At 46.1% G+C, this 27,799-nt stretch overlaps 1 protein-coding gene across 1 annotated transcript in view; it reads right to left on the bottom strand.

Annotated features, from left to right (window-relative positions):
- The window catches only part of LOC110505775 (A-kinase anchor protein 6), a 234,487-nt gene that overhangs the window by 194,386 nt on the left and 12,302 nt on the right, over window positions 1-27,799 (bottom strand). The window contains exon 2 of the mRNA XM_090221110.1: window positions 5,962-6,343. Coding sequence (XP_090077236.1) covers window positions 5,962-6,294 — 333 coding nt within the window. The 5' untranslated portion in view covers window positions 6,295-6,343. The remainder of the gene's footprint in view (window positions 1-5,961; window positions 6,344-27,799) is intronic.

The raw sequence follows: 27,799 nt of genomic DNA, 5'->3' as shown, positions 1-27,799 counted from the left end.
AAGAGGCTCCATGCAACACTTTTATTTTGACCCATAAGAGTAGAAGTAAAATGGCTCTATTCTCAGCACAACCAATTTTCTACTCTGAGACGCTTTGTGGATACGGGCCATGACTACGACAAGAGGGCCCCAGGTCTCCTAAAAATAGACTAGACAAGGGCAGGATGGGATGGAGATGGGGATGGATGCTAGAACAAAGCCCTTTCATCAGAACTTTTAACAGACTATTGGTCACAATGCCAAAAACAAACTGCTTTAAGACCATAGGCTGAATAAGAACTACATGCACTGAGAATACTTGTGGCATCATGATGTGTGTCATTATCGAGAGAGATCACACAAACATTTCAGCATCAACAGCCTGTAACAATCAATGTATTGATATACAGGATTCCATTTCAAAGGAAACATTTTTAAAGTCTCAAATTAAATTAAATCAAAGGCAATTGCCTGTCTGTCTTTTAAAAGAGCCACCTACTGAAATGAAAAGGTCCGGTGTGGCTCAGTTGGTAAGAGCATGGTGCTTGCAATGCCAGGGTTGTGGGTTTGATTCCCACGGGGGACCAGTACAAAAAAAAAGTATGAAACTGTATGAACTCACTACTGTGAGAGTTACACACACTACTGGATAAGAGTGTCTCCTAAATTACTCACATGTAAATGATTCAGTGAGTATTATAACATTGTAACATGTCCACCAAATCCCACTAGATGGCAGACTTCACCAGTGAATCCAAACAGGCACAGTCATTCTGAAAGTCCCAAGAAGTCACTCTGGCAACAGAATGACACGTTGTGTTATTTGATACTATTGATTACAGGGGTCATTACAGCTGGTCAAGTTGTGGGTTCAAATAGATTGAGGGAGACAAAGGCAAGGAGGAGGAAAATAAACTTACTGAGAGAAATAACAGATATGTCATACCCTATATCAGCTGAGAGAAGGAGCATAGAAAGAGACAGATTAGGATAATGTGATTTGTGTGGCCGTGCGTAATTGGCGACTCCGACCATGGTAAAGGAGGTGCAGAATGAGGGTTTGCCAATTACTACTGGAGGTTTAGCCGGGGTTTTGGCCAGGTGGCAGCTCCCAGTACCTCACTGCTGAAGGGTAGGCTGGTGCGTTTGCAGTGGTCAGCAGAGGCGGACCGGGAGTTGCTGGCTGTGGTAAAAGCTCTGAAGGTGTGGAGACATTGGCTTGAGGGGGCTAAACACCCTTTTCTCATCTGGACTGACCACCGCAATCTGGAGTACATCCAGGCAGCGAGGAGACTGAATCCTGGCAAGGTGGGCCATTTTTTTTAACCAGATTTTGTTTCACCATCTCTTATAGACCAGGTTCCCGTAACACTAAGGACTCCCATACGTCCGGCCTCATGTCTGGTGGCACCGGTGATATGGGAGGTGGACACGGACATCGAGCGGGCGTAACGGTTAGAACCCATGCCACCATAGTGTCCAGCGGGCCGGAAGTACGTGCCGCTTGGTGTTCGTGACAAATTGATCCGGTGGGCCCACACGCTACCCTCCTCGGGTCATCCGGGAATTGAGAGGACGTTGCAGGGAGTCTTAGGGGAAGGTACTGGTGGCCCACTTTAGCTAAGGACGTGAGGTTTTATGTCTCCTCCAGTTCAGTGTGCGCTCAGAGTAAGGCTCCTAGACACCTACCTAGAGGGAAGTAAGACACCTGCCTAGAGGGCAGCCCCCTTCCATTCCACAACGGCCTTGGTCACATCTGTCGGTGGACTTCCTCACCGACCTACCCTCGTCTCAGGGGAACACCACGATCCTGGTCGTTTTCGAAGTCCTGCCGTCTCCTTTCGTTTCCGGTCTCCCTACGGCCCTGCAGACTGCGGAGGCCCTGTTTACCCACGTCTTCCGGCACTACGGGGTGCCTGAGGACATAGTTTCTGATCGGGGTCCCCAGTTCATGTCCGGGGTTTGGAGGGCGTTCATGGAGCATCTGGGGGTCTCGATCAGCCTAACCTCAGGTTTTTACCCCGAGAGCAATGAGCAGGTAGAGAGAGGGAACCAGGATGTGGGTAGGTTTCTGCGGTCGTATTGCAAGGACCGGCCAGGAGAATGGGCGAGGTACGTCCCATGTGTCTCTCCTCAGGACGGTGGTAACCAGTCCCCTGCAGGAAGGTAAGGTGCCAGAGGTCCCTCCGCCCCCTCTGGACATTGAGGGGCCCCCGGCATACACGGTACGTTCCATCCTGGACTCTAGACGCCGGGTGAGGAGCCTGCAGTACCTCGTGGATTGGGAGGGGTACAGTCCGGAGGAGAGGTGCTGGGTACCGGTGGAGGACTTCTTGGATCCATCACTGCTGAGTGATTTCCACATTTGCTTATTTTAGTTCATCAATGGTCTATTTAAACTTACAGTGCCCGCCGGGCTTATTCCTACTGTCAGCGGTGAAGTTGTTTTTCTCCTGCGTAATTTGTTGTATGTTATTTCCTGGTTTTTGGAGACATACCTAATTTATGGTCATTGCCTGTTGGCTAGACCAAGCGAAATAAACGCATCCATTGGAAGTATTGCTCTCTGCGCCTGACTCTACACCCACCACTCCTAGAATTCCGTGACACTTATTGATCATGATTTAAAAGGCAAAACTGATTGCAGCACTCCTACTCTACGTCTTCTTAGTGACTAGGACCCATATCCCAATGCTGTGGAAACACATTCTGCCATTCCCAATGCCTTGATGGTAGCTGCAGCTGAACTAATTATGTTCCTCCATTTCCTGTTTTAATTAGAGGGCTACTGAGGGCTGGTTCAACATTGTCCTCTAACAAAAAATAAGACCATCAGCTGATTGATCAGCCAGTCTATAGAGCGAAGAGTTTCTCCAGATAGATACCCCATCAGCTTGATCTGTAGACATTTGTACACACACGCGCACGCACGCACGCATCTGCCAGTCTAAAGGGAGAACCTCCCTAGGTACCCCCAGAAATTGAGCCCATCAGCCTACAGTACTAAGCCCAGTAGTCTACATTTACATTTTAGTATGTACCTTCATTCAACTAAGGTAGGTACTGTAAAACAACCACAATTCACCATAATTGCAAGTAAAACCTTCAAAATAGCCGCTATCTGCCAACTCATATCCTGGACTGGCTGGTCTCTGCACTGCTGCACTAGGGTTGGGAGGGAGAATGGATTCTCTCTAAACATTGATGCGAGGCTATGTCCCAAATGGCACCCTATTCACTATATGATGCACTGCTTTTGACCAGAGCCCTATCAGCACTGGTCAAAAGATCTGCACAATATAGGGACTAGGTTGCCATTTGGGACAAACCCTGAACATTGAGTCTGACTGCAGACCTCGCTAAGTCACAACAACAGACCAGTCCAGCTCCAAGGCTACTGAGAAGGTACAGCTCCCCTCATTATATCTAATCACCTCTTCCTCCTACAGGGTCATTACTGGGATCTGATGTTGGACAATTCTGCATCTGACGGTGTTCTTTGCTATGCTGGTCAGACCAACAGACCAGTCCAGCTCCAAGGCTACTGAGAAGGTACAGCTCCCCTCATTATATCTAATCACCTCTTCCTCCTACAGGGTCATTACTGGGATCTGATGTTGGACAATTCTGCATCTGACGGTGTTCTTTGCTATGCTGGTCCCAGCAGATCAGTTTGTGCTGTCTCTTGTCTGGCAATGACAATGACCTCAGGACCAAAACAAATATGGGTCAATATTCACAAAGGATCTCAGAGAGTGCTGATTGTCATCAGGTACTCCATGTCAATATAATCTTTTTTTTTTTACCCCTTTTTCTCCCCAATTTCGTGGTATCCAATTGTTGCTACTATCTTGTCTCATCGCTACAACTCCCGTACGGGCTCGGGAGAGACGACGGTTGAATGTCATGCGTCCTCCGATACACAACCCAACCAGCCGCACTGCTTCTTAACACAGCACGCATCCAACCCGGAAGCCAGCCGCACCAATGTGTTGGAGGCTACACCGTGCACCTGGCAACCTTGGTTAGCGCGCACTGCGCCCAGCCCGCCACAGGAGTCGCTGGTGCGCGATGAGCCAAGGACATCCCTACCGACCAAGCCCTCCCTAACCCGGACGACGCTAGGCCAAATGTGCGTCGCCCCACGGACCGGCCGGTTACGACAGAGCCTGGGCGCGAACCCAGGGACTCTGATGGCACAGCTGGCACTGCAGTACAGCGCCCTTAACCACTGCGCCACCCGGGAGGCCATGTCAATATAATCTTATTGAAAAGGGAAAACCACTTGTAGATTAGAGCTGCTATTCAAATCAAAATCATATCAAATTTTATTGTTCACATACACATGGTTAACAGATGTTATTGCGAGTGTAGTGAAATGCTTGTGCTTCGACAGTGCAGTAATATCTAACAAGTAATCTAACAAATTCACAAATACTACATTGTACACACAATGTAAGGGGATGGAATAAGAATATGTACATAAAAATATATGGATGAGCGATGACTGAGCGGCATAGGCAAGACGCAATAGATGGTATAAGGTACAGTATATACAGTGGGGCAAAAAAGTATTTAGTCAGCCACCAATTGTGCAAGTTCTCCCACTTAAAAAGATGAGAGAGGCCTGTAATTTTCATCATAGGTACACTTCAACTATGACAGACAAAATGAGAAAAAAAAATCCAGATGTATCGTGGAAAATAAGTATTTGGTCAATAACAAAAGTTTATCTCAATACTTTGTTATATACCCTTTGTTGGAAATGACAGAGGTCAAATGTTTTCTGTAAGTCTTCACAAGGTTTTCACACACTGTTGCTGGTATTTTGGCCCATTCCTCCATGCAGATCTCCTCTAGAGCAGTGATGTTTTGGGGCTGTTGCTGGGCAACACGGACTTTCAACTCGCTCCAAAGATTTTCTATGGGGTTGAGATCTGGAGACTGGCTAGGCCACTCCAGGACCTTGAAATGCTTCTTACGAAGCCACTCCTTCGTTGCCCGGGCGGTGTGTTTGGGATCATTGTCATGCTGAAAGACAGAGCCACGTTTCATCTTCAATGCCCTTGCTGATGGAAGGATGTTTTCACAAAAAATCTCACGATACATGGCCCCATTCATTCTTTCCTTTACACGGATCAGTCGTCCTGGTCACTTTGCAGAAAAACAGCCCAAAAGCATGATGTTTCCACCCCCACGCTTCACAGTAGGTATGGTGTTCTTTGAATGCAACTCAGCATTCTTTGTCCTCCAAACACGACGAGTTGAGTTTTTACCAAAAAGTTATGTTTTGGTTTCATCTGACCATATGACATTCTCCCAATCTTCTTCTGGATCATCCAAATGCTGTCTAGCAAATTTCAGACGGTCCTGGACATGTACTGGCTTAAGCAGGGGGACACGTCTGGCACTGCAGGATTTGAGTCCCTGGCGGCGTAGTGTGTTACTGATGGTAGGCTTTGTTACTTTGGTCCTAGCTCTCTGCAGGTCATTCACTACGTCCCCCCATGTGGTTCTGGGATTTTTGCTCACCGTTCTTGTGATCATTTTTTGCCCCACTGTACATATGAGATGAGTAATGCAAGATATGTAAACATTCTTAAAGTGACAAGTGATCCATTTATTAAAGTGGCCAATGATTTCAAGTCTGCATGTAGGCAGCAGCCTCTCTGCGTTATTGATGGCTGTTTAATAGTCTGACGGCCTTGAGATAGAAGTTGTTTTTCAGTCTCTAGGTCCCAGCTTGGATGCATCTGTATTGACCTCGCCTTCTGGATGATAGCGGGGTGAACAGGCAGTGGCCCGGGCTGTTAATGTCCTTGACGATCTTTTTGGCCTTCCTATGACATCGAGTGCTGTATTCTGAGACACTTTGTGATCACGGGCACCGGGTAGTTCTTTGCTACTAGGCCCTTTGAAATCATAATATAATCATTATAACAATATGCGATGAGAGCCTATAGAGTGTCTAGTCCCTCTTACCTTGAGCTGCACTAGGTGTACATCCAGGTGTTTGTTGACTGAGTCCTGGTGGACAGAGTGGGAGAGATCCCGGACCCTGTCAGTGGTGGCCCTCAGCCACGTCTCAATCTCAGGCAGGTGCAGCACCACCTTCCAGTCCGCCCCTGTGTGCAGGGGAGGGGGCTTCTGGTTCTGATACCTCCGGGCCGGGTCCCTATCCTGGGCCAGCCCTTCTCTACAGAGACCACCCTGGCTGAGGCTGGGGCCTGCCTCCTCCTCCTCAAAGCTGGGCGTGACGGAGGTGATCATGGGTGAGGCAGCCTCTCTGGCCATGGGAGACACCGCAACGTTCATGGTGAATAACAGCTAGATCCTATAGTTGATCGGGCCGTTCTCAAATCAGCTGCAGAGAGACAGAGAGGGAAAGAGGGATGAAGGGAAGGAGGACAGGGCGGAAAGAAGGACAGAAACATTCATTAATAACTGTACAGCTGCCAGAGAATATTTTATTTATACAGAGGGAAGCCAACTGGGTATTTTCGGGTGCAACACTATAAATAGTCCCATTCATGCTCGTCTGGGGAATAAATTAGTCGTTGTTCTACAGAGACTACTAATATTAGCAGAGCTACAGTGGCTTGAGGAAAGTATTCAACCCCTTGACATTTTTTATATTTTGTTGCCTTACAACCTGGAATTAAAATAGATTTTGGGGGGGTTGTATCATTTCATTTACACAACATGCCTACCACTTTGAAGATGCAACCAGAAATACAACAAGAAATAAGACAAACAACAGAAAACTTGAGCTTACATAACTATTCACCCCCCCCAAAGTCAATACTTTGTAGAGCCACCTTTCACAGCAATTACAGCTGCAAGTCTCTTGGGGTATGTCTCTATAAGCTTGGCACATCTAGCCACTGGGATTTTTGACCTTTCTTCATGGCAAAACTGCTCAGCTCCTTCAACTAGGATGGGTTCCACTGGTGTACAGCAATCTTTAAGTCATACCACAGATTCTCAATTGGATTGAAGTCTGGGCCTTGACTAGGCCATTCCAAAACATTTAAATGTTTTCCATTAAACCATTTGAGCGTTGCTATAGCAGTATGCTTAGGGTCATTGTACTGCTGGAAGGTGAACCTCTGTCCCCGTCTCAAATCTCTGGAAGACTGAAACAGGTTTGCCTCAAGAATGTCCCTGTATTTAGTGCCATTCCTTCAATTCCAACCAGTTTCCCAATCCCTGCTGATGAAAACATCCCCACAGCAGGATGCTGCCACCACCATGGGATGGTGTTTTCGGGGTGATGGGAAGTGTTGGGTTTGCGCCAGACATAGCTTTATCCTTGATGGCCAAAAAGCTCAATTTAAGTCTCATCTGACAAGGGTACCTTCTTTCATATGTTTGGGGAGTTTCCCACATGCCTTTTGGCGAACACCATGTGTTTGCTTATTTTTTCTTTAAGCAATGGCTTTTTTTCTGGCCACTCTTCCATAAAGCCCAGCTCTGTGGAGTGTACGGCTTAAAGTGGTTCTATGGACAGATACTCCAATCTCCGCTGTGGAGCTTTGCAGCTCCTTCAGGGTTACCATTGGTCTCTTTGTTGCCTCAGATTAATGCCCTCCTTGCAGCCCTCTCTTGGCAGGTTTGTTGTCGTGCCATGTTCTTTACATTTTTTAATAATGGATTTAATGGTGCTCAAAGTTACGGATATATTTTTTTATAACCCAACCCCGATCTGTACTTCTCCACAATTTCGTCCTTGACCTGTTTGGAGAGCTCCTTGGTCTTCATGGTGCCCCTTGCTTAGTGGTGTTACAGACTCTGGGGCATTTCAGAACAGGTGTATATCTACTGAGATCATGTGACACATATTGCAGACAGGTGGACTTTATTTAACGAATTGTGACTTCTGAAGGTAATTGGTTGCACCAGATCTTATTTAGGGGCTTCATAGCAAAGGGGGTGAATACATATGCACGCACCACTTTTCCCTTATTTATTTTTTTAAACAAGTATTTTTTTTTTTACTTCACTTCACCAATTTTGACAATTTTGTGTATGTCCATTACATGAAATCCAAATAAAAACCATTTGTCATTGGGTTATTGTGTGTAGATTGATGAGGGGGGAAACAACAATTGAATCAATTTTATAATGTGGCTGTAACGTAACAAAATGTGGAAAAAGTCAGGGGGTCTGAATACTTTCCGAAGGCACTGTAAATTAGACCCAACAACGTCCACAAAATACCACCGACATGAACTGCTTAAACCAGACAGCATTCTCTGTCTGCACACACTTTTACTTTTTTAATTTGGCTATGACAGTCTATTTAAAATCAGTCTTACAGTATTTAAATCTGAAGACAGTATGGTTTGAAGTGACTGTAATGCATTAGAAGAGTATTGGGCAGTTCAGAATAACATCAGGCAATCACTTTGTATGATAATCTGTATAGAAAAGAACATCACTAACCACGTTACCATCCAGCCATGTCATGTGGATTAATTACCTGATGCATGAAAAAAGTAACGGCACTGGGCTGATGGAAAACATGAAATGCCGGTACAATTTTAGAAATGACTACAGACTATTTGTTTGTTCGACATGGATCTTTTTGTGTCCGTAAAATTAATTATGTGAGAAATGGTGGTTGAAACGCCTTTATGCGCAAATATTTATATAATAACTATCAAATCGAAGTAAATTTGGAGTCACGCTGTGTGGTCCTCCTACTATGACTCGAGAAACGATGCAGTTTATTAGGCTCCAGATTAAATAAATGATGATGAACTTCACAGGGTGGTGAAAGTGCAAGGTGATGGGCTTGATGCTCCTTTCCCATAAATATCGAAGCCTTATTCTGTGAACATGATGATCGATGCTTGGCTGAAGTTTGACAAATACAAACAATATCGCTCTCATCCATAATAATTTCATAATATAGGTAGCCTACCCGCGAGATGTTGGCTAGGGGGCATGTGCCAAGACCAAACTGAGCACATTTTCTATATAACGCAACAGTTTGCGACAAAACCCTCAATAAAGTTGAAAATGCCATGGAAACTTCTATTTCTAATTTGATACTGTACATGGGAATTTAACCACAGGAAAGTTATTTTTATGTGCACTGTCATCACGCGCAACATTGCATATGCAAAAAGTAAGCTTGACAGAAAAAACATCTCTGGTGTGAAAATGCGCATATTCTTTTATGCAGATTTTAGAATATTCATATTAAAATCTATCCCAAATTGGATGGAAACCTAGCTACTACTAACCAGTGGTGTAAAGTACTTAAGTAAAAAATACTTTAAAGTACTACTTAAGCAGTTTTTTGGGGTATTTGGCAAGTTTTACTTCACTATATTCCTAAAAAAATAATGGACTTTATACTCCGTACATTTTCCCTGACACCCAAAAGTAGTCGTTACATTTTGAATGCTTAGTATGACAGGAAAACGGTCCAATTCACGCACTTAAAGAGAAAAGTCCTGGTCATCCCTACTGCATCTGATCTGGCGGACTCCCTAAACACAAATGCTTTGTTTGGGAGTGTTGGAGTGTACCCCTGGGTATCCGTAAATATTTCAAAAAATCGTGCTATCTGGTTTGCTTAAAAAAAAGGAATTTTGAAAGATTCATACTTATATTTTTGATACTTAAGTATATTTAAAACCAAATACTTTTTTACTTTTACTAAAGTAGGATTTTACTGGGTGACTTTCTATTAAGGTCTATTTTATTCAAGTATGACGTTTGAGTCATGACAGGACTGACGGTAAAGTCATGACAGAACTGATGGAAACATGTTTTGGTAGACTGTTGGTCAAATGAATCATGTGAGAAATGGCGGTGGAAACACTTATGCGCTAATATTAATAACCATTAAAGTTAACTTGGAGTTACGCTATGACATGTTGTGTGGTCCTCCCACTATGACTCATCAGGAAAACATGCAGTTTATTAGGCTACAGATGAAATCAATTATGATGAACTTCACAGGGTGGTGAAAGTTAGCTCCTTTCCCATAATTATCAAAGGTCTTATTTTGGTAACATGATAATTGACACCTGGCTGCCATTTGACAAATAACAATAATCTATCTACTTTGTCTATATTAACAGTTCGCAGATACAGTGTGAGTAGACAACAGCCTACATGATGATTTTATTATGGACATTATTTGTATTTTTGTCAAAAGGCAGCCAAGCATCAATCATCATGTCATCAGAATAAGGAGAATCAAACTTATCACCACAATGTGAAGTTCATCATAATTTATTTAAAATCAGTAGCCTAATAAACTGCATGCTTTCCCGGGAGGACCACACAACATGTCATGGCGTGACTCCAACTTTACTTTAATATTGTAACGACCTGACTAGATCATAAAGGAACAATTGTCCAGACAGAGGGTTGAGTTTACGAATTGACGGTTTATTACCCAACTTTACACAGGCTACTGTTTGGCCGTAGCCCACGCCAAATAAACAAAAGATACCCCACAAGCCAACCGTAACCTTCTCTTGTGAAGGCCAGACGTAAGAGAGAGAACAAAGGCTAAACCTGGTCTTAACTTCCAATGCTCCATCCCCCTGCCCAACCCCCATCCACGCCAGTCCGCCAACTGCAAGGATGCCCGGCATCAGAACATTCCAGGCATTCCCGTGATTGGCAGCTAGCAGGTTGATTGGCATGTCGGACCCCGCGAACACTGGGTACTGGTAAGTACAACACAACCACCTACTAGCCTAACACATAACACACAGCTGTCTGTGCGGGTCGCTACAATATGATGGTTATTATATAAGTATTTGCACATAAAAGCGTTTCCACCGACATGTCTTGCATAATAAAATTTTACCAACACAAAAAGATCCCACCTTTGGAAAGTTACACAAAGGCTCTCAAGGGGTGGTCACAAGAGTGCTCAGGGAGGTGTGTGGGGGTTTCCATCGGTGCGACCACGGTGGAGAGTCCAGTCTCCACCATGCGCATCCACTCAGAATATGCTGATTTGGCTCTCGCCTTCTGTAAGAAGAGGTCGAATAAATTACCACCCCATCGATGGGGGGATTGTGCAATACATCTCCTGGTAGACGCTGCACTTCCCAGGAGTCACGTGTATCCTCTGTCACAGATGGCGGCTATGGAAACATATGTCTCAGAATCAGATACATTCGGCCCTGCACTTCACCTGCCTCCTCGAGTTTCTTTTTTGTGAAGAAGAAGGATGTGGGTTTGCGCCCGTGTATTGACTATCGAGGGATCAATCAGATCACAGTGAGGTATAGCTACAAGCTGCCTCTCATCGCCAGTGCGATCGAGTAAATGCACGGGGCGCGCTTCTTCATAAAATTGGATCTCAGGAGCGCTCACTGCGTATCAGGGAGGGGGATGAGTGGAAGACTGCATTTAGTACCACCTCAAGGCACTATGAGTACCTCATCATGCCGTACGGGTTGATGAATGCTCCATCAGTCTTCCAGGCCTTTGTTGACAAGATTTTCCGGGACCTGCACGGGCCGAGTATGTGTCCCTGGTGCGCAGGGTGCTTGGTCGACTGTTGGAGCTTGACTTGTACGTCAAGGCTAAGAAATGTCTGTTCTTCCAACAGTCCGTCTCCTTCCTAGGGTACTGCATTTCCACTTCAGGGGTGGAGATGGAGAGTGACCGCATTTCAGCCGTGTGTAATTGGCCGAATCCCACCGCGGTAAAGGAAGTGCAGCGGTTTTTAGGGTTTGCCAACTACTACCGGAGGTTTATCCAGCGTTTTGGTCAGGTAGCAGCCCCATTACCTCACTCGGCTCCCATGCCGGCTCATCCGGATCCCTCTTTGGCGTTCATAGTGGAGGTGGACGTGTCCGAGGCTGGGATAGGAGCTATGCTCTCTCAGCGCTCTCTCAGCGCTCGGGCACACCACCAAAGTTCCGCCCCTGTGCTTTCTTTTCGAAGAAGCTCAGCCCGGCGGAGCGGAACTATGATGTGGGGGACCGGGAGCTGTTGGCTGTTGTCAAGGCTCTGAAGGTATGGAGACATTGGATTGAGGGGGATAAACACCCTGTTCTCATCTGGACTGACCACCGCAATCTGGAGTATATCTGGGCGGCGAGGAGACTGAACCCTCGCCAGGCAAGGTGGGCCATTTTTTTTACACGTTTTGTTTTCACTCTATCCTACAGACCAGGTTCCCAGAACGCTAAGGCAGACGCACTGTCCCAGGTGCATGACACAGAGGAGCTGTCCATAGATCACACTCCCATACTTCCAGCCTCTTGCCTGATGGCACCGGTGGTGTGGGAGCTGGACGCAGACATCGGGTGGGTGTTACGCACAGAGCCCACTCCCCCCCAGTGTCCAGCTGGGCGCCTGTACGTTCCGTCTGCTGCCTGCGACCGGTTGATCTATTGGGCCCACACGTCACCCTCCTCTGGTCACCCTGGCATCGGTCGGACGGTGCTTTGCCTTGGTAGGAAATAATGGTGGTCCACCTTGGCCAAGGACGTGAGGGTTTATGTTTCCTCCTGCTCAGTGTGCACCCAGTGCAAGGCTCCCAGGCACCTGCCCAGAGGGAAGTTACAACCCCTACTCGTTCCACAACGGCCATGGTCGCACCTGTCGGTGGACTTCCTGACGGATCTTCCTCCCTCACAGGGCAACACCACGATCCTGGTCGTTGTGGATTGCTTTTCTAAGTTTTGCCGTCTACTTCCTTTGTCCGGTCTCCCTACGGCCCTACAGACTGCAGAGGCCCTGTTTACACATATCTTCCGGCACTACAGGGTAACTGAGGACATAGTTTCTGATCGGGGTCCCCAGTTCACGTCCAGGGTCTGGAGAGCGTTCATGGTACGTCTGGGGGTCTCGGTCAGTCTCACCTCAGGCTTTCACCCCGAAAGTAACGGGCAGGTGGAGAGAGTAAACCAGGATGTGGGTAAGTTTCTGCGGTCATATTGCCAGGACCGGCCGGGGAGTGGGCGGCATTCATCCCCTGGGCAGAGATGGCCCAAAACTCACTCCGCCACACCTCCACTAACTTCTTTCCTTTCCAGTGCGTACTGGGGTATCAGCTGGTTCTGGCACCATGGCATCAGAGCCAGATCGAAGCACCTGCAGTGGACGAATGGTTTAAGCGCTCGAAGGAGACCTGGGACGCCGCCCATGTGCACCTACAACGAGCCATGAGGCGGCAAAAGGCGAGCGCCGACCACCACCGTAGCGAGACCTCGGTGTTCGCACCAAGGGACCGGGTCTGGCTCTCGACCCAAAACCTGCCCCTCCGCCTGACCTGCCGGAAGCTGGGCCCGCGGCCATTCAAAGTCCTGAGGAGACTGAACGAGGTATGAAACAGATTACAGGTTCCCCAGATTACTGTATTAATCCCTCGTTCCATGTGTCTTTCCTCAGGCCGGTGGTGGCTGGTCCACTCCAGGAGTCTGAGGTGCAGGAGGTTCCTCTGCCCCCTCTGGACATCGAAGGGGCTCCGGCGTATGCTGTTCGAGCCATCCTGGACTCGAGGCGTCGGGCGAGGGGCCTTCAGTACCTCGTGGAGTGGGAGGGGTACGGTCCAGAGGAGAGATGCTGGGTGCCAGTGGAGGACGTTTTGGACCCTTCGTTGCTGCGGGAGTTCCACCGTCTCCACCCGGCCCTGTGCCTCGTTCTCCGGGTTGTCCCCGAGGTCGGTGTCGGCGCGCTGCTGGAGCCGCGCATCAAGGGGGTGGGGGGAGTACTGTCACGACTTCTGCTAAAGTCGGTCCCTCTCCTTGTTCGGGCGGTGTTCGGCGGTTGACGTCACCGGCCTTCTAGCCACCGCCAATCCACTTTTCATTTTCCATTTGTTTTGTCTTAGTCTTACACACCTGGTTTCACTCACCCAATTACCTGTTTATTATTTAACCCTCTGTTCCCCATGTTTGTTTGTGAGTGATTGTTCTTTGTAAATCGGTCCGTTATTGTGGGCTCGTATATTTTCCTTGTATTTTTGTCTATTGAGTAAAGTACGTTGATTACTCATTTCTGCTGTCCTGCGCCTGACTCTCTACACCAGCTACACACAGGACCCCATTACAGTCAGGGTATATGCAACAGTTTGTGTCGCCTGGCTTGTTGAGAACTGTGTGAAGACCATTTCTTTCTAACAACGACCGTAATTAATTTGCCAGAATTTCATGTAATTATGACAGAACCTTGAAGGTTGTGCAATGTAACAGCAGTATTAAGACTTACGGTTGCAACCCTTTCGATAAAATACAGAACAGTTCCGTATTTCACTGAAAGAATAATGTTTTGTTTTCGAAATGATAGTTTCTGGATTTTACCATATTAAATGACCCAAGGCTCGTATTTCTGTGTGTTTATTATATTATAATTAACTCTATGATTTGATATTTGATAGAGCAGTCTGACTGAGCAGTGGTAGGCAGCAGCAAGCTCTTAAGCATTCATTCAAACTGCACTTTCCTGCGTTTGCCAGCAGCTTTTCGCAATGCTCGAAGCACAGCTCTGTTAATTTTATTTGTTCACCTTTATTTAACCAGGTAGGCTAGTTGAGAACAAGTTCTCATTTGCAACTGCGAACTGGCCAAGATAAAGCAAAGCAGTTTGACACATACAACAACACAGAATTACACATGGAATAAACAAAACATACAGTCAATAATACAGTAGAAAAATCTATATACAGCATGTGCAAATGAGGTAGGATAAGAGAGGTAAGGCAATAAATGGGCCATGGTGGCGAAGTAATTACAATATAGCAATTTAACACTGGAATGGTAGAATGTGCAAAAGATGAATGTGCAAGTAGAGATACTGGGGTGCAAAGGAGAAAGATAAATACATAAATACAGTATGGGGATCAGGTAGATTGGATGGACTAATTTACAGATGAGCTATGTACAGGTGCAGTGATCTGTGAGCTGCTCTGACAGCTGGTGCTTAAAGTTAGTTACGGAGATATGAGTCTCCAGCTTCAGTGATTTTTGCAGTTCGTTCCAGTCATTGGCAGCAGAGAACTGGAAGGAAAGGCGGCTGAAAGAAGAATTGGCTTTGGGGATGGCCAGTAAGATATTCCTGCTGGAGTGCATGCTACCGGTGGGTGCTGCTATGGTGACCAGTGAGCTGAGAAGGCGGGGCTTTACCTAGCAGAGACTTGTAAATGACCTGGAGCCAGTGGGTTTGGTGACGAGTATGAAGCGAGGGCCAGCCAACGAGAGCATACAGGTCGCAGTGGTGGGTAGTATATGGGGCTTTGGTGACAAAACGGACAGCACTGTGATAGACTGCATCCAGTTTGTTGAGTAGAGTGTTGCAGGCTATTTTGTAAATGACATCGCCGAAGTCGAGAATGTTTATGACTTCAAGCCTATCAACTCCTGAGATTAGGCTGGCAATACTATAGTGCCTATAAGAACATCCAATAGTCAAAGGTCTATGAAATACAAATGGTATAGAGGGAAATAGTCCTATAATAACTACAACCTAAAACCTCTTACCTGGTAATATTGAAGGAAAGGATATTAAAAGGAATATCAAGCTTTAAAACCTCTTCATCCTACCCCCTCCTTTTTCGAACATTCTGTTAAAAATCGCGCAACTTTTCAGCGTCCTGCTACTCATGCTAGGAATATAGTATATGCATATGATTAGTATGTGTGGATAGAAAACACTCTGAAGTTTCTAAAACTGGTTAAATCACGGCTGTGACTATAACAGATTGTGTGTTTCATCGAAAAGCGCAAGAAAAACTGCTCACTGGAAGCTAAAAATAATATCCATGCGTCACTTTCATGGATTGTTAAAAAGGCACAAAATTAATTATGGACCTGCATGCAATTCCTACAGATTCCACACGATGTCGCCATTGTCGTCATTATCCGGGGAGTTTTTTGTTGGTAAATCCAACTAACTGGATTCCATTTCTTCCGGTCTCCGCCAGGATGTTTTGAAGTGCACATTTTCAGCCATTGATTTGAAGACGAGGAGCTATTGAATACACATCGCCCTGTAATCATTTTGATAGATTATAAACGTTTACTAATACCTAAAGTTGGATTACAAAAGTATTTCGAAGTGTTTTGTGAAAGTTTATCGTCGACTTTTTTAATTTTAAAAAATGACGCTGCGTTTTAAAACAATGTTTTTTTCTGATTTACACAGCTTCCATAGATGGCTATTTTGGGTATATATGGACCGATTTAATCGAAAAAAAAGACCCAATAGTGATGTTTATGGGGCATATAGGAGTGCCAAGAAAGAAGCTCGTCAAAGGTAATGAATGTTTTATATTTTATTTCTGCATTTTGTGTAGCGCCGGCTACGCTAAATCTTTGTTTACGTCGCATTCAGGCATTTTGGGGTGTTGCATGCTATCAGATAATAGCTTCTCATGCTTTCGCCGAAAGGCATTTTAAAAATCTGACTTGTTGGCTAGATTCACAACGAGTGTAGCTTTAATTCAATACCCTGCATGTGTATTTTGATGAACGTTTGAGTTTTAACGAGTACATTTAGCATTTAGCATTTAGCGTAGCGCATTTGCATTTCCAGGTGCCTACTTGAGACATCTGCGTCTCAAGTAGGAGCAAGAAGTTTTTAATATGTCCCCTTGTTTGGAGCAAGGAACTTAAATGTTAGCTTTCTTACTTTCTTCTCCAACACTTTTGCATTATTTAAACCAAATTGAACATGTTTCATTATTTATTTGAGGCTAAATTGATTTTATTGATGTATTATATTAAGTTAAAATAAGTGTTCATTCAGTATTGTTGTAATTGTCATTATTACAAATAAATAAATAAAAATGGCCGATTAATCGGCATCGGTTTTGTTTGGTCCTCCAATAATCGGTATCGGTTGAAAAATCATAATCTGTCGACCTCTAATCCAGACACCCATTCCTCACACACACCTTCAACACTGACTCAATATCCAGACACCCATTCCTCACACACCTTCAACACTGACTCAATATCCAGACACCCATTCCTCACACACACCTTCAACACTGACTCAATATCCAGACACCCATTCCTCACACACCTTCAACACTGACTCAATATCCAGACACCCATTCCTCACACACCTTCAACACTGACTCAATATCCAGACACCCATTCCTCGCACACCTTCAACACTGACTCAATATCCAGACACCCATTCCTCACACACCTTCAACACTGACTCAATATCCAGACACCCATTCCTCACACACCTTCAACACTGACTCAATACCCAGACACTCATTCCTCACACACCTTCAACACTGACTCAATATCCAGACACCCATTCCTCGCACACCTTCAACACTGACTCAATATCCAGACACCCATTCCTCACACACACCTTCAACACTGACTCAATATCCAGACACCCATTCCTCACACACACCTTCAACACTGACTCAATATCCAGACACCCATTCCTTTTCTTTTACATGGAACATATTGCACTTTTGCTTTCTTCTCCAACACTGTGTTTTTGCATTATTTAAACCAAATTGAACATGTTTCATTATTTATTTGAGACTAAATAGATTTTATTTATGTATCATATTAAGTATTAATAAAAGTGTTCATTGTTCATTCAGTATTGTTGTAATTTTCATAATTACAAATATATATAAACAAAAATTGTCATGTACTGTCATGTTGTCTTGTCTCTGTCCTTTCCCTTCACCCTGTCTCCCTCTGCTGGTCGTGTTAGGTTACCTTTTCTCCCCCGCTTTCCCCCAGCTGTCCCTTGTCTCCTCTAACTACCCATTCACCCCGTTCCCCACCTGTTCCCTTTTTCCCTCTGATTAGGTCCCTATATCTCTCTCTGTTTCTGCTCCTGTCCTTGTCGGATTCTTGTTTGTTTGTGTCATTCATGCCTGAACCAGACTGCCGTCATGTTTGCTGTAACCTTGTCCTGTCCTGTCGGAATCTGCCGGTCCATCTGAGCCTACCTATGTTTGGTAATTAAAGAAGCTCTGTTTAAGTTGATTCGCTTTTGGGTCCTCATTCACGCACCGTAACAGAAGAATCCGACCAAGAATGGACCCAGCGACTTCGGATCCTCTCCACTCAGCCGTCGAGATCCAGGGAGCGATGCTAGGCAGACACAAGCATGAATTGTCTGCTGCTCGACATGCCGTTGAGACCCTGGCCACCCAAGTCTCCAACCTCACAGAACAGGTTCACCATCTCCGCCTCGATCCACCGGCCACTTCCAGGGCTTTCGAATCTCCGGAGCCCAGAATCAATAACCCGCCGTGTTACTCTGGGGAGCCCACTGAATGCCGCTCGTTCCTCACCCAGTGTGATATTGTGTTTTCTCTCCAGCCCAACACTTACTCCAGGAGCACTGCTCGTGTCGCCTACGTCATATCTCTCCTTATTGGACGGGCTCGTGAGTGGGGCACGGCAATCTGGGAGGCAAGGGCTGAGTGTACTAACCAGTATCAAGACTTTAAGGAGGAGATGATACGGGTTTTTGATCGATCTGTTTTTGGGGAGGAGGCTTCCAGGGCCCTGTCTTCCCTATGTCAAGGCAATCGATCCATAACAGACTACTCTATTGAGTTTCGCACTCTTGCTGTCTCCAGTGGCTGGAACGAGCCGGCCTTGCTCGCTCGTCTTCTGGAGGGTTTCCGCGCAGAGGTAAAGGATGAGATTCTCTCCCGGGAGGTTCCTTCCAGCGTGGATTCCTTGATTGAACTCGCTATTCGCATTGAGCGACGGGTTGATCTTCGTCACCGAGCTCGTGGAAAGGTGCTCGCGCTCTCCGTCGCCTCCCTCTCCGCATCACTACCATCTTCCTCTGCCGGCTCGGGTGCTGAGCCCATGCAGCTGGGAGGTATCCGCATCTCGACTAAGGAGAGGGAACGGAGAATCACCAACCGCCTCTGTCTCTATTGCGGTTCCGCTGGTCATTTTGTCACTTCATGTCCAGTAAAAGGCCAGAGCTCGTCAGTAAGCGGAGGGCTACTGGTGAGCGCTACTACTCCTGTCTCTCCTTCAAGATCCTGCACTACCTTGTCGGTCCATCTACGCTGGACCGGTTCGTCAGCTTCCTGCAGTGCCTTAATAGACTCTGGGGCGGAGGGCTGTTTTATGGACGAGACCTGGGCTCGGGAACATGACATTCCTCTCAGACAGTTAAAGGAGCCCACGGCCTTGTTCGCCCTGGATGGTAGTCCTCTCCCCAGGATTCAGCGTGAGACGCTACCTTTAACCCTCACTGTTTCTGGTAATCATAGTGAAACCATTTCTTTTTTAATTTTTCGTTCACCTTTTACACCTGTTGTTTTGGGCCATCCCTGGCTAGTTTGTCATAATCCTTCCATTAATTGGTCTAGTAATTCTATCCTCTCCTGGAACGTCTCTTGTCATGTGAAATGTTTAATGTCTGCTATCCCTCCTGTTTCCTCTGTCTCTTCTTCACAGGAGGAGCCTGGTGATTTGACAGGGGTGCCGGAGGAATATCACGATCTGCGCACGGTGTTCAGTCGGTCCAGGGCCACCTCTCTTCCTCCACACCGGTCGTATGCTTGTAGTATTGATCTCCTTCCGGGAACCACCCCCCCCCGGGGTAGACTATACTCTCTGTCGGCTCCCGAACGTAAGGCTCTCGAAGATTATTTGTCTGTAGCTCTTGACGCCGGTACCATAGTCCCCTCCTCCTCTCCCGCCGGAGCGGGGTTTTTTTTTGTCAAGAAGAAGGACGGGTCTCTGCGCCCCTGCATAGATTATCGAGGGCTGAATGACATAACAGTGAAGAATCGTTATCCGCTTCCTCTTATGTCTTCAGCCTTCGAGATCCTGCAGGGAGCCAGGTTTTTCACTAAGTTGGACCTTCGTAACGCTTACCATCTCGTGCGCATCAGGGAGGGGGACGAGTGGAAGACGGCGTTTAACACTCCGTTAGGGCACTTTGAATACCGGGTTCTTCCTTTCGGCCTCGCTAACGCTCCAGCTGTCTTTCAGGCATTAGTCAATGATGTCCTGAGAGACATGCTGAACATCTTTGTTTTCGTTTACCTTGACGATATCCTGATTTTTTCACCGTCACTCCAGATTCATGTTCAGCACGTTCGACGTGTCCTCCAGCGCCTTTTAGAGAATTGTCTTTTTGTGAAGGCTGAGAAGTGCACTTTTCATGCCTCCTCCGTCACATTTCTCGGTTCTGTTATTTCCGCTGAAGGCATTAAGATGGATCCCGCTAAGGTCCAAGCTGTCATTGATTGGCCCGTCCCTAAGTCACGCGTCGAGCTGCAGCGCTTTCTCGGCTTCGCGAACTTCTATCGTCGTTTCATCCGTAATTTCGGTCAGGTGGCAGCTCCTCTCACAGCCCTTACTTCTGTCAAGACGTGCTTTAAGTGGTCCGTTTCCGCCCAGGGAGCTTTTGATCTCCTCAAGAATCGTTTTACATCCGCTCCTATCCTTGTTACACCTGACGTCTCTAGACAGTTCGTTGTCGAGGTTGACGCGTCAGAGGTGGGAGTGGGAGCCATCCTTTCTCAGCGCTCCCTCTCTGACGACAAGGTCCACCCATGCTCGTATTTTTCTCATCGCCTGTCGCCGTCGGAACGTAACTATGATGTGGGTAACCGCGAACTGCTCGCCATCCGGTTAGCCCTAGGCGAATGGCGACAGTGGTTGGAGGGGGCGACCGTTCCTTTTGTCGTTTGGACTGACCATAGGAACCTTGAGTACATCCGTTCTGCCAAACGACTTAATGCGCGTCAGGCGCGTTGGGCGCTGTTTTTCGCTCGTTTCGAGTTCGTGATTTCTTATCGTCCGGGCTCTAAGAACACCAAGCCTGATGCTTTGTCTCGTCTCTTCAGTTCTTCAGTAGCCTCCACTGACCCCGAGGGGATTCTCCCTGAGGGGCGTGTTGTCGGGTTGACTGTCTGGGGAATTGAGAGGCAGGTAAAGCAAGCACTCACTCAAACTCCGTCGCCGCGCGCTTGTCCTAGGAACCTTCTTTTCGTTCCCGTTCCTACTCGTCTGGCCGTTCTTCAGTGGGCTCACTCTGCCAAGTTAGCCGGCCACCCTGGCGTTCGGGGTACGCTTGCTTCCATTCGCCAGCGTTTCTGGTGGCCCACCCGGGAGCATGACACGCGTCGTTTCGTGGCTGCTTGTTCGGTCTGCGCGCAGACTAAGTCCGGTAACTCTCCTCCTGCCGGCCGTCTCAGGCCGCTTCCTATTCCCTCTCGACCGTGGTCTCACATCGCCTTAGATTTTGTCACCGGACTGCCTTCGTCAGCGGGGAAGACTGTTATTCTTACGGTTGTCGATAGGTTCTCTAAGGCGGCTCATTTCATTCCCCTTGCTAAGCTTCCTTCTGCTAAAGAGACGGCACAAATCATCATCGAGAATGTTTTCAGAATTCATGGCCTTCCGTCAGACGTCGTTTCGGACAGAGGTCCGCAATTCACGTCTCAATTTTGGAGGGAGTTTTGCCGTTTGATTGGGGCTTCCGTCAGTCTCTCTTCCGGCTTTCACCCCCAGTCTAACGGTCAAGCAGAACGGGCCAATCAGACTATTGGTCGCATCTTACGCAGTCTTTCTTTTCGCAACCCTGCGTCTTGGTCAGAACAGCTCCCCTGGGCAGAATACGCCCACAACTCGCTTCCTTCGTCTGCGACCGGGCTATCTCCTTTTCAGAGTAGCCTCGGGTACCAGCCTCCGTTGTTCTCATCTCAGTTCGCCGAGTCCAGCGTCCCCTCCGCTCAGGCTTTTGTCCAACGTTGCGAGCGCACCTGGAAGAGGGTCAGGTCTGCACTTTGCCGTTATAGGGCGCAGACTGTGAGAGCTGCTAATAAGCGTAGAACGAAGAGCCCTAGATATTGTCGCGGTCAGAGAGTTTGGCTCTCCACTCAGAACCTTCCCCTTAAGACGGCTTCTCGCAAGTTGACCCCGCGGTTCATTGGTCCATTCCGTATCTCTCAGGTCATTAATCCTGTCGCAGTGCGACTTCTTCTTCCGCGATATCTTCGTCGCGTCCACCCGGTCTTCCATGTCTCCTGTGTTAAGCCCGTTCTTCGCGCCCCCGCTCGTCTTCCCCCCCCCCCCCCCATCCTTGTCGAGGGCGCACCTATCTACAGGGTCCGTAAAATCTTGGACATGCGTCCTCGGGGCCGTGGTCATCAGTACCTAGTTGACTGGGAGGGGTACGGTCCTGAGGAGAGGAGTTGGGTTCCCTCTCGGGACGTGCTGGACCGTGCGCTGATAGATGATTTCCTCCGTTGCCGCCAGGTTTCCTCCTCGAGTGCGCCAGGAGGCGCTCGGTGAGTGGGGGGGTACTGTCATGTACTGTCATGTTGTCTTGTCTCTGTCCTTTCCCTTCACCCTGTCTCCCTCTGCTGGTCGTGTTAGGTTACCTTTTCTCCCCCGCTTTCCCCCAGCTGTCCCTTGTCTCCTCTAACTACCCATTCACCCCGTTCCCCACCTGTTCCCTTTTTCCCTCTGATTAGGTCCCTATATCTCTCTCTGTTTCTGCTCCTGTCCTTGTCGGATTCTTGTTTGTTTGTGTCATTCATGCCTGAACCAGACTGCCGTCATGTTTGCTGTAACCTTGTCCTGTCCTGTCGGAATCTGCCGGTCCATCTGAGCCTACCTATGTTTGGTAATTAAAGAAGCTCTGTTTAAGTTGATTCGCTTTTGGGTCCTCATTCACGCACCGTAACAAAAATCATCCGATTAATTGGTATCTGCTTTTTTTGGTCGTCCAATAATCGGTATCGGTTTCAAAAAATCATAATCGGTCGACCTCTAGTCGGGACCCCTAGGTTTTGGCCTTTCTAGGGAGTTTTTTCTAGCCACCGTGCTTCTACACCTGCATTGCTTGCTGTTTGGGGTTTTAGGCTGGGTTTCTGTACAGCATTTTGAGATATCAGCTGATGTAATAAGGGCTATATAAATACATTTGATATGATTTGATTAATCCATCTGGTGCTTCATCCTCACCCTCTCTCTCCTGTAACCAAAGCTGGTTTCCCAAACCACATCCTAGATGTCCTGCAGTGGTTCTTCAACAGATAATACTGTACATGTGATATGGTAATACTGGAATTGATGAGTTATTTTCTCTGCTTCCCGAAGCAAAGACATGCTATCTAAAGGAAAGCTTAGTTGGGAACCGGTGTGCCCTTTAAGCATTTCTGATTCCTCCATGTTGACATTGTTTTGGAATCCTGAGGATAAAGCATTGAAGAACCTGTAATATTATGGCTTCAGGCCTCCGTCTATAAAGCTTGGTGAATCAGAGGCAGAGAAAATGTCACTCTCTCTTACATCCCATTAAACCCTTCTAAAGCTCAGCAATATGACTCAGTGGAAGCTGATATTCCTGCAGTGGTCTAATGCGCCTAGTCTCCCTTTGAATTAGGACAGGCTTAACAACCCAATATGTTTTACCATACAGTAGACACTAAATGATATCACCCTGAACAATCTGCTCCTTGCTTTACATTAAACATATTACCTTGTATTACAAAACCAATGAAACTTAACAGAGTTCTGTGATTTGAGATATTTACTCATTCACACCGACCCCTTAAGAAGTTAGAACCATAGGCCTGGACTTAGAATGAGATTCATTCTACTTCTATGGCTGGTACATTGAATGAAGAGATGCAGTAGAAAATAAATCACATTAAGCCAACCCCTTCCCCATGGCTTTTGTGGGTTAGCCTTCCTGTTGCAGCTATTAACAATGTTGCCTCTACACTCCAGTACAGCAGAGCAGTGTGAGTGGAAACACAACATTCGCTGATAGAGTGATGAGGCAGTGAAGTATGTCATTGGAAATCAATGGCTTGGATGAGGCATTGCATCCTGCTGCTTTATTATGACACTATGACAGTGAGAGGCCTCCATCTACCAATGAGAAGTCATGATTCCCTGACTGATGGCTCCATCTACCAATGAGAAGTGGCCCACACAATGACATTTAACTAAATTCTGCATCTGTATTACCTCCTGACCTTTCTGGCTCATCTGGGCTCATTCTGGAGATGATAAAGCCTTTATTAACTGCTGCTACAAATAGTTCACACACACACACACACCTTGTAAATATAATCAATTCCACCCACCAGGAGCACATTCTCAAGGTTTGTCTGAATGTTTCTTCCCAGTAAATGCTGAGCAGGTGGGGAGGGCACGCCTTAATATCTTCTTCATCATGGCTTTGGCCTGGCTAGCCTCCCTCAGTGTCAGAAGTAGTGCACTAAATAGGGAACAGCGTGCCATTTGCAGCTATGCCGTTCCAAGTTAAACTCTCTCCTGACAAAATAATTACAGGCCAACGATAATGGATCACCTACTACAGATGAAGTCCACAGACAATATCCCCCAGCATTCCTGATCCCGATCCCTCGGCCCAAAAAAGGAAATCCCATGATGCTAAGTAGCGAAGCCGAGCCAAGGCTAGGGAAATGGAAGCCAATTGATAAGAGTAAATCCAATCAACCTGTGCATCTGTTTGTCTGACTGACAGTCAGCCTTCCACAGCCATGTGATTGTGTGTGTGTGAGAGAGTGGGAGAAGCGCTGTAAGTCCAAGCCACTCCCATTTGAAATCTCCATGAGGTGTGTTGTTGTAGGGGTAGCCTATGGTAGATATTGACTGTTAAAGAGAGCGTGGAAGAAGTAAATGGAGCACCGACACATCTATTCTCTAATCATTGGCCAGGCGCCTAGATCCCGCCTGCCTACAGGACCTCATCTTTTAAGTTGTATTATCATCTTACTAGGGTTGCAAAGGGAGGGTATATTACTGGAAACTTTCTAAGTTTACCAGTAAACTACCAGAATGTGTGTCTTTTAAGGATTTTATGTCATCTATAAGAAGACATCTAGTGGCCCTTTTGGGCACTTAAGGTGCCTAATGAGCTCTGGCCCTGTGTGGCCTTTTCACATGTAAAATATATCAAATAAAATGATTTTAAAATTTACAAAAATAGAATGACAAAGATGCAAAACATGATCCTAAATATAAATTATCAACTTAGTGAATACCATTGATGTTTAATATGGTTTCAGCAGGAAATATCCTTTATAATGTTTTGCGTCAAACTGGTGGCAGTTGTGAAAAATGTAAATAGTTGGAAGAGTTGCAGAGTTCGTTGAAAATAATGCCACTGTTGATTTGATGCTTTTTTTCATTAATTAGGTTGTTTTAGGATGAGAAAAGGGACCACTTTGACTCTGTCCCAGTGAGTCATGTGGATGTCTATGAGCCAAGACTTGCATCATCATGTGCATCGTCACCATCATGTGCATCATGTTCACCACCACTATCATCATCACCACCACCACCACCACCATGCGTGGTTTGCTGAATGAGGCCTTGTCTATTACAGAGCTATTACATCACTCTTGGCTGTATGCGGCTAATGACCCTCCTCAGCCTCTTAAAGGGCCCATAAACACTGATCTAGCATCAGATTACCCTACCACCAATCTAAATCTTAACCATTAAAGACTGAAAACAACATCTGGCCTTAGATCAGCATCTAAAGGCAACTTCATCTTGATACTATGTAGTAGGATACCTGATGCCAGCCATACATTTTGAAACAAAGGAAAACATAGATAGAACCAGTGTGAGCACTGCAGCATAGAAGCCTTCAGGGCAATCAGTGGGCACGGTCAGTAAAAATAATGGCTTATCCTCATTATTAGGAAAATACAAAAGGCTTCTGTTTATGGTGACATCATGCTTATTTCCCCACACATATTGAACAAACTACTTTCATAGAGATTATGCTTTTGCAGGCTACGAGTCATCCAAAACGAACAATCTTTGTGTGTGTGTGTGTGTGTGAGAGAGCTGGGACCAAAGTAACAAAGCCTACCATCAGTAACACACTACGCCGCGAGGAACTCAAATCCTGCAGTGCCAGACGTGTCCCCCTGCTTAAGCCAGTACATGTCCAGGCCCATCTGAAGTTTGCTAGAGAGCATTTGGATGATCCAGAAGAAGATTGGGAGAATGTTATATGGTCAGATGAAACCAAAATATAACTTTTTGGAAAAAACTGCGTCATGTTTGGAGGACAAAGAATGCTGAGTTGCATCCAAAGAACACCATACCTACTGTGAAGCATGGGGGTGGAAACATCATGCTTTGGGGCTGTTTTTCTGCAAAGGGACCAGGACGACGGATCCGTGTAAAGGAAAGAATGAGTGGGGCCGTGTATCGTGAGATTTTGAGTGAAAACCTCCTTCCATCAGCAAGGGCATTGGATATGAAACATGGCTGGGTCTTTCAGCATGACAATGATCCCAAACACACCGCCCGGGCAACGAAGGAGTGGCTTCGTAAGAAGCATTTCAAGGTCCTGGAGTGGCCTAGCCAGTCTCCAGATCTCAACCCCATAGAGAATCTTTGGAGGGAGTTGAAAGTCCGTATTGCCCTGCAACAGCCACAAAACATCACTGCTCTAGAGGAGATCTGCATGGAGGAATGGGCCAAAATACCAGCAACAGTGTGTGAAAACCTTGTGAAGACTTACAGAAAACGTTTGACCTCTGTCATTGCAATTAAGGGTATATAACAAAGTCGTAAGATGAACTTTTGTTATTGACCAAATACTTATTTTCCACCATAATTTGCAAATAAATTCATTAAAAATCCTACAATAGGATTTTCTGGAATTTTTTTTCTAATTTTATCTGTCATGGTTGAAGTTTGCCTATGATGAAAATTACAGGCCTCTCTCATCTTTTTAAGTGGGAGAACTTTCACAATTGGTGGCTGACTAAATACTTTTTTTGCCCCCCTGTACCTAGTAAATAAAGATTAAATAAAAATTAATTTAAAAAAGCATTGTAAGACATTGCCCAGTTTCAGTGATGATGAATATCTTCAGAAAATATCTACACAGTCAAGCATCTCATTTCAGTCTCTCTCTCAAACAGCCGTTTCCAAACTATGCCAAGGCTATGTCATATGACAACACAGCCATAACATATTCATCTATTCTATTTGTATTTATTTAGCCAGGATAGTTGAATCAGTAACACCTGTCACTGTTTTCCTAAACCAAAGCACCATGGTGGGAGTTGAATCACCCATGCATCTGATGACTTCAATAACAGCAGAGTGCTTTACAGTAAAACCTGTAACATTTTTATTTTATTTATTTCACCTTTATTTAACCAGGTAGGCAAGTTGAGAACAAGTTCTCATTTACAACTGCGACCTGGCCAAGATAAAGCAAAGCAGTTCGACACATACAACGACACAGAGTTACACATGGAGTAAAACAAACATACAGTCAATAAGACAGTATAAACAAGTCTATATACGATGTGAGCAAATGAGGTGAGATAAGGGAGGTAAAGGCAAAAAGGCCATGGTGGCAAAGTAAATACAATATAGCAAGTAAAACACTGGAATGGTAGATTTGCAATGGGAGAATGTGCAAAGTAGAAATAAAAATAATGGGGTGCAAAGGAGCAAAATAAATAAATAAATTAAATACAGTAGGCTAAATTATAGGTGGGCTATGTACAGGTGCAGTAATTTGTGAGCTGCTCTGACAGTTGGTGCTTAAAGCTAGTGAGGGAGTGTTTCCAGTTTCAGAGATTTTTGTAGTTCGTTCCAGTCATTGGCAGCAGAGAACTGGAAGGAGAGGCGGCCAAAGAAAGAATTGGTTTTGCGGGTGACTAGAGAGATATACCTGCTGGAGCGTGTGCTACAGGTGGGAGATGCAATGGTGACCAGCGAGCTGAGATAAGGGGGGACTTTACCTAGCAGGGTCTTGTAGATGACATGGAGCCAGTGGGTTTGGCGACGAGTATGAAGCGAGGGCCAGCCAACGAGAGCGTACAGGTCGCAATGGTGGGTAGTATATG

Source organism: Oncorhynchus mykiss, chromosome 25, assembly GCF_057628025.1.
Source record: "Oncorhynchus mykiss isolate SJ-2025 chromosome 25, ASM5762802v1, whole genome shotgun sequence".
NCBI lineage: Eukaryota > Metazoa > Chordata > Actinopteri > Salmoniformes > Salmonidae > Oncorhynchus > Oncorhynchus mykiss.
Note: the sequence above shows the minus strand (reverse complement) of the source record. Positions and strands in the feature narration are given on the sequence as shown.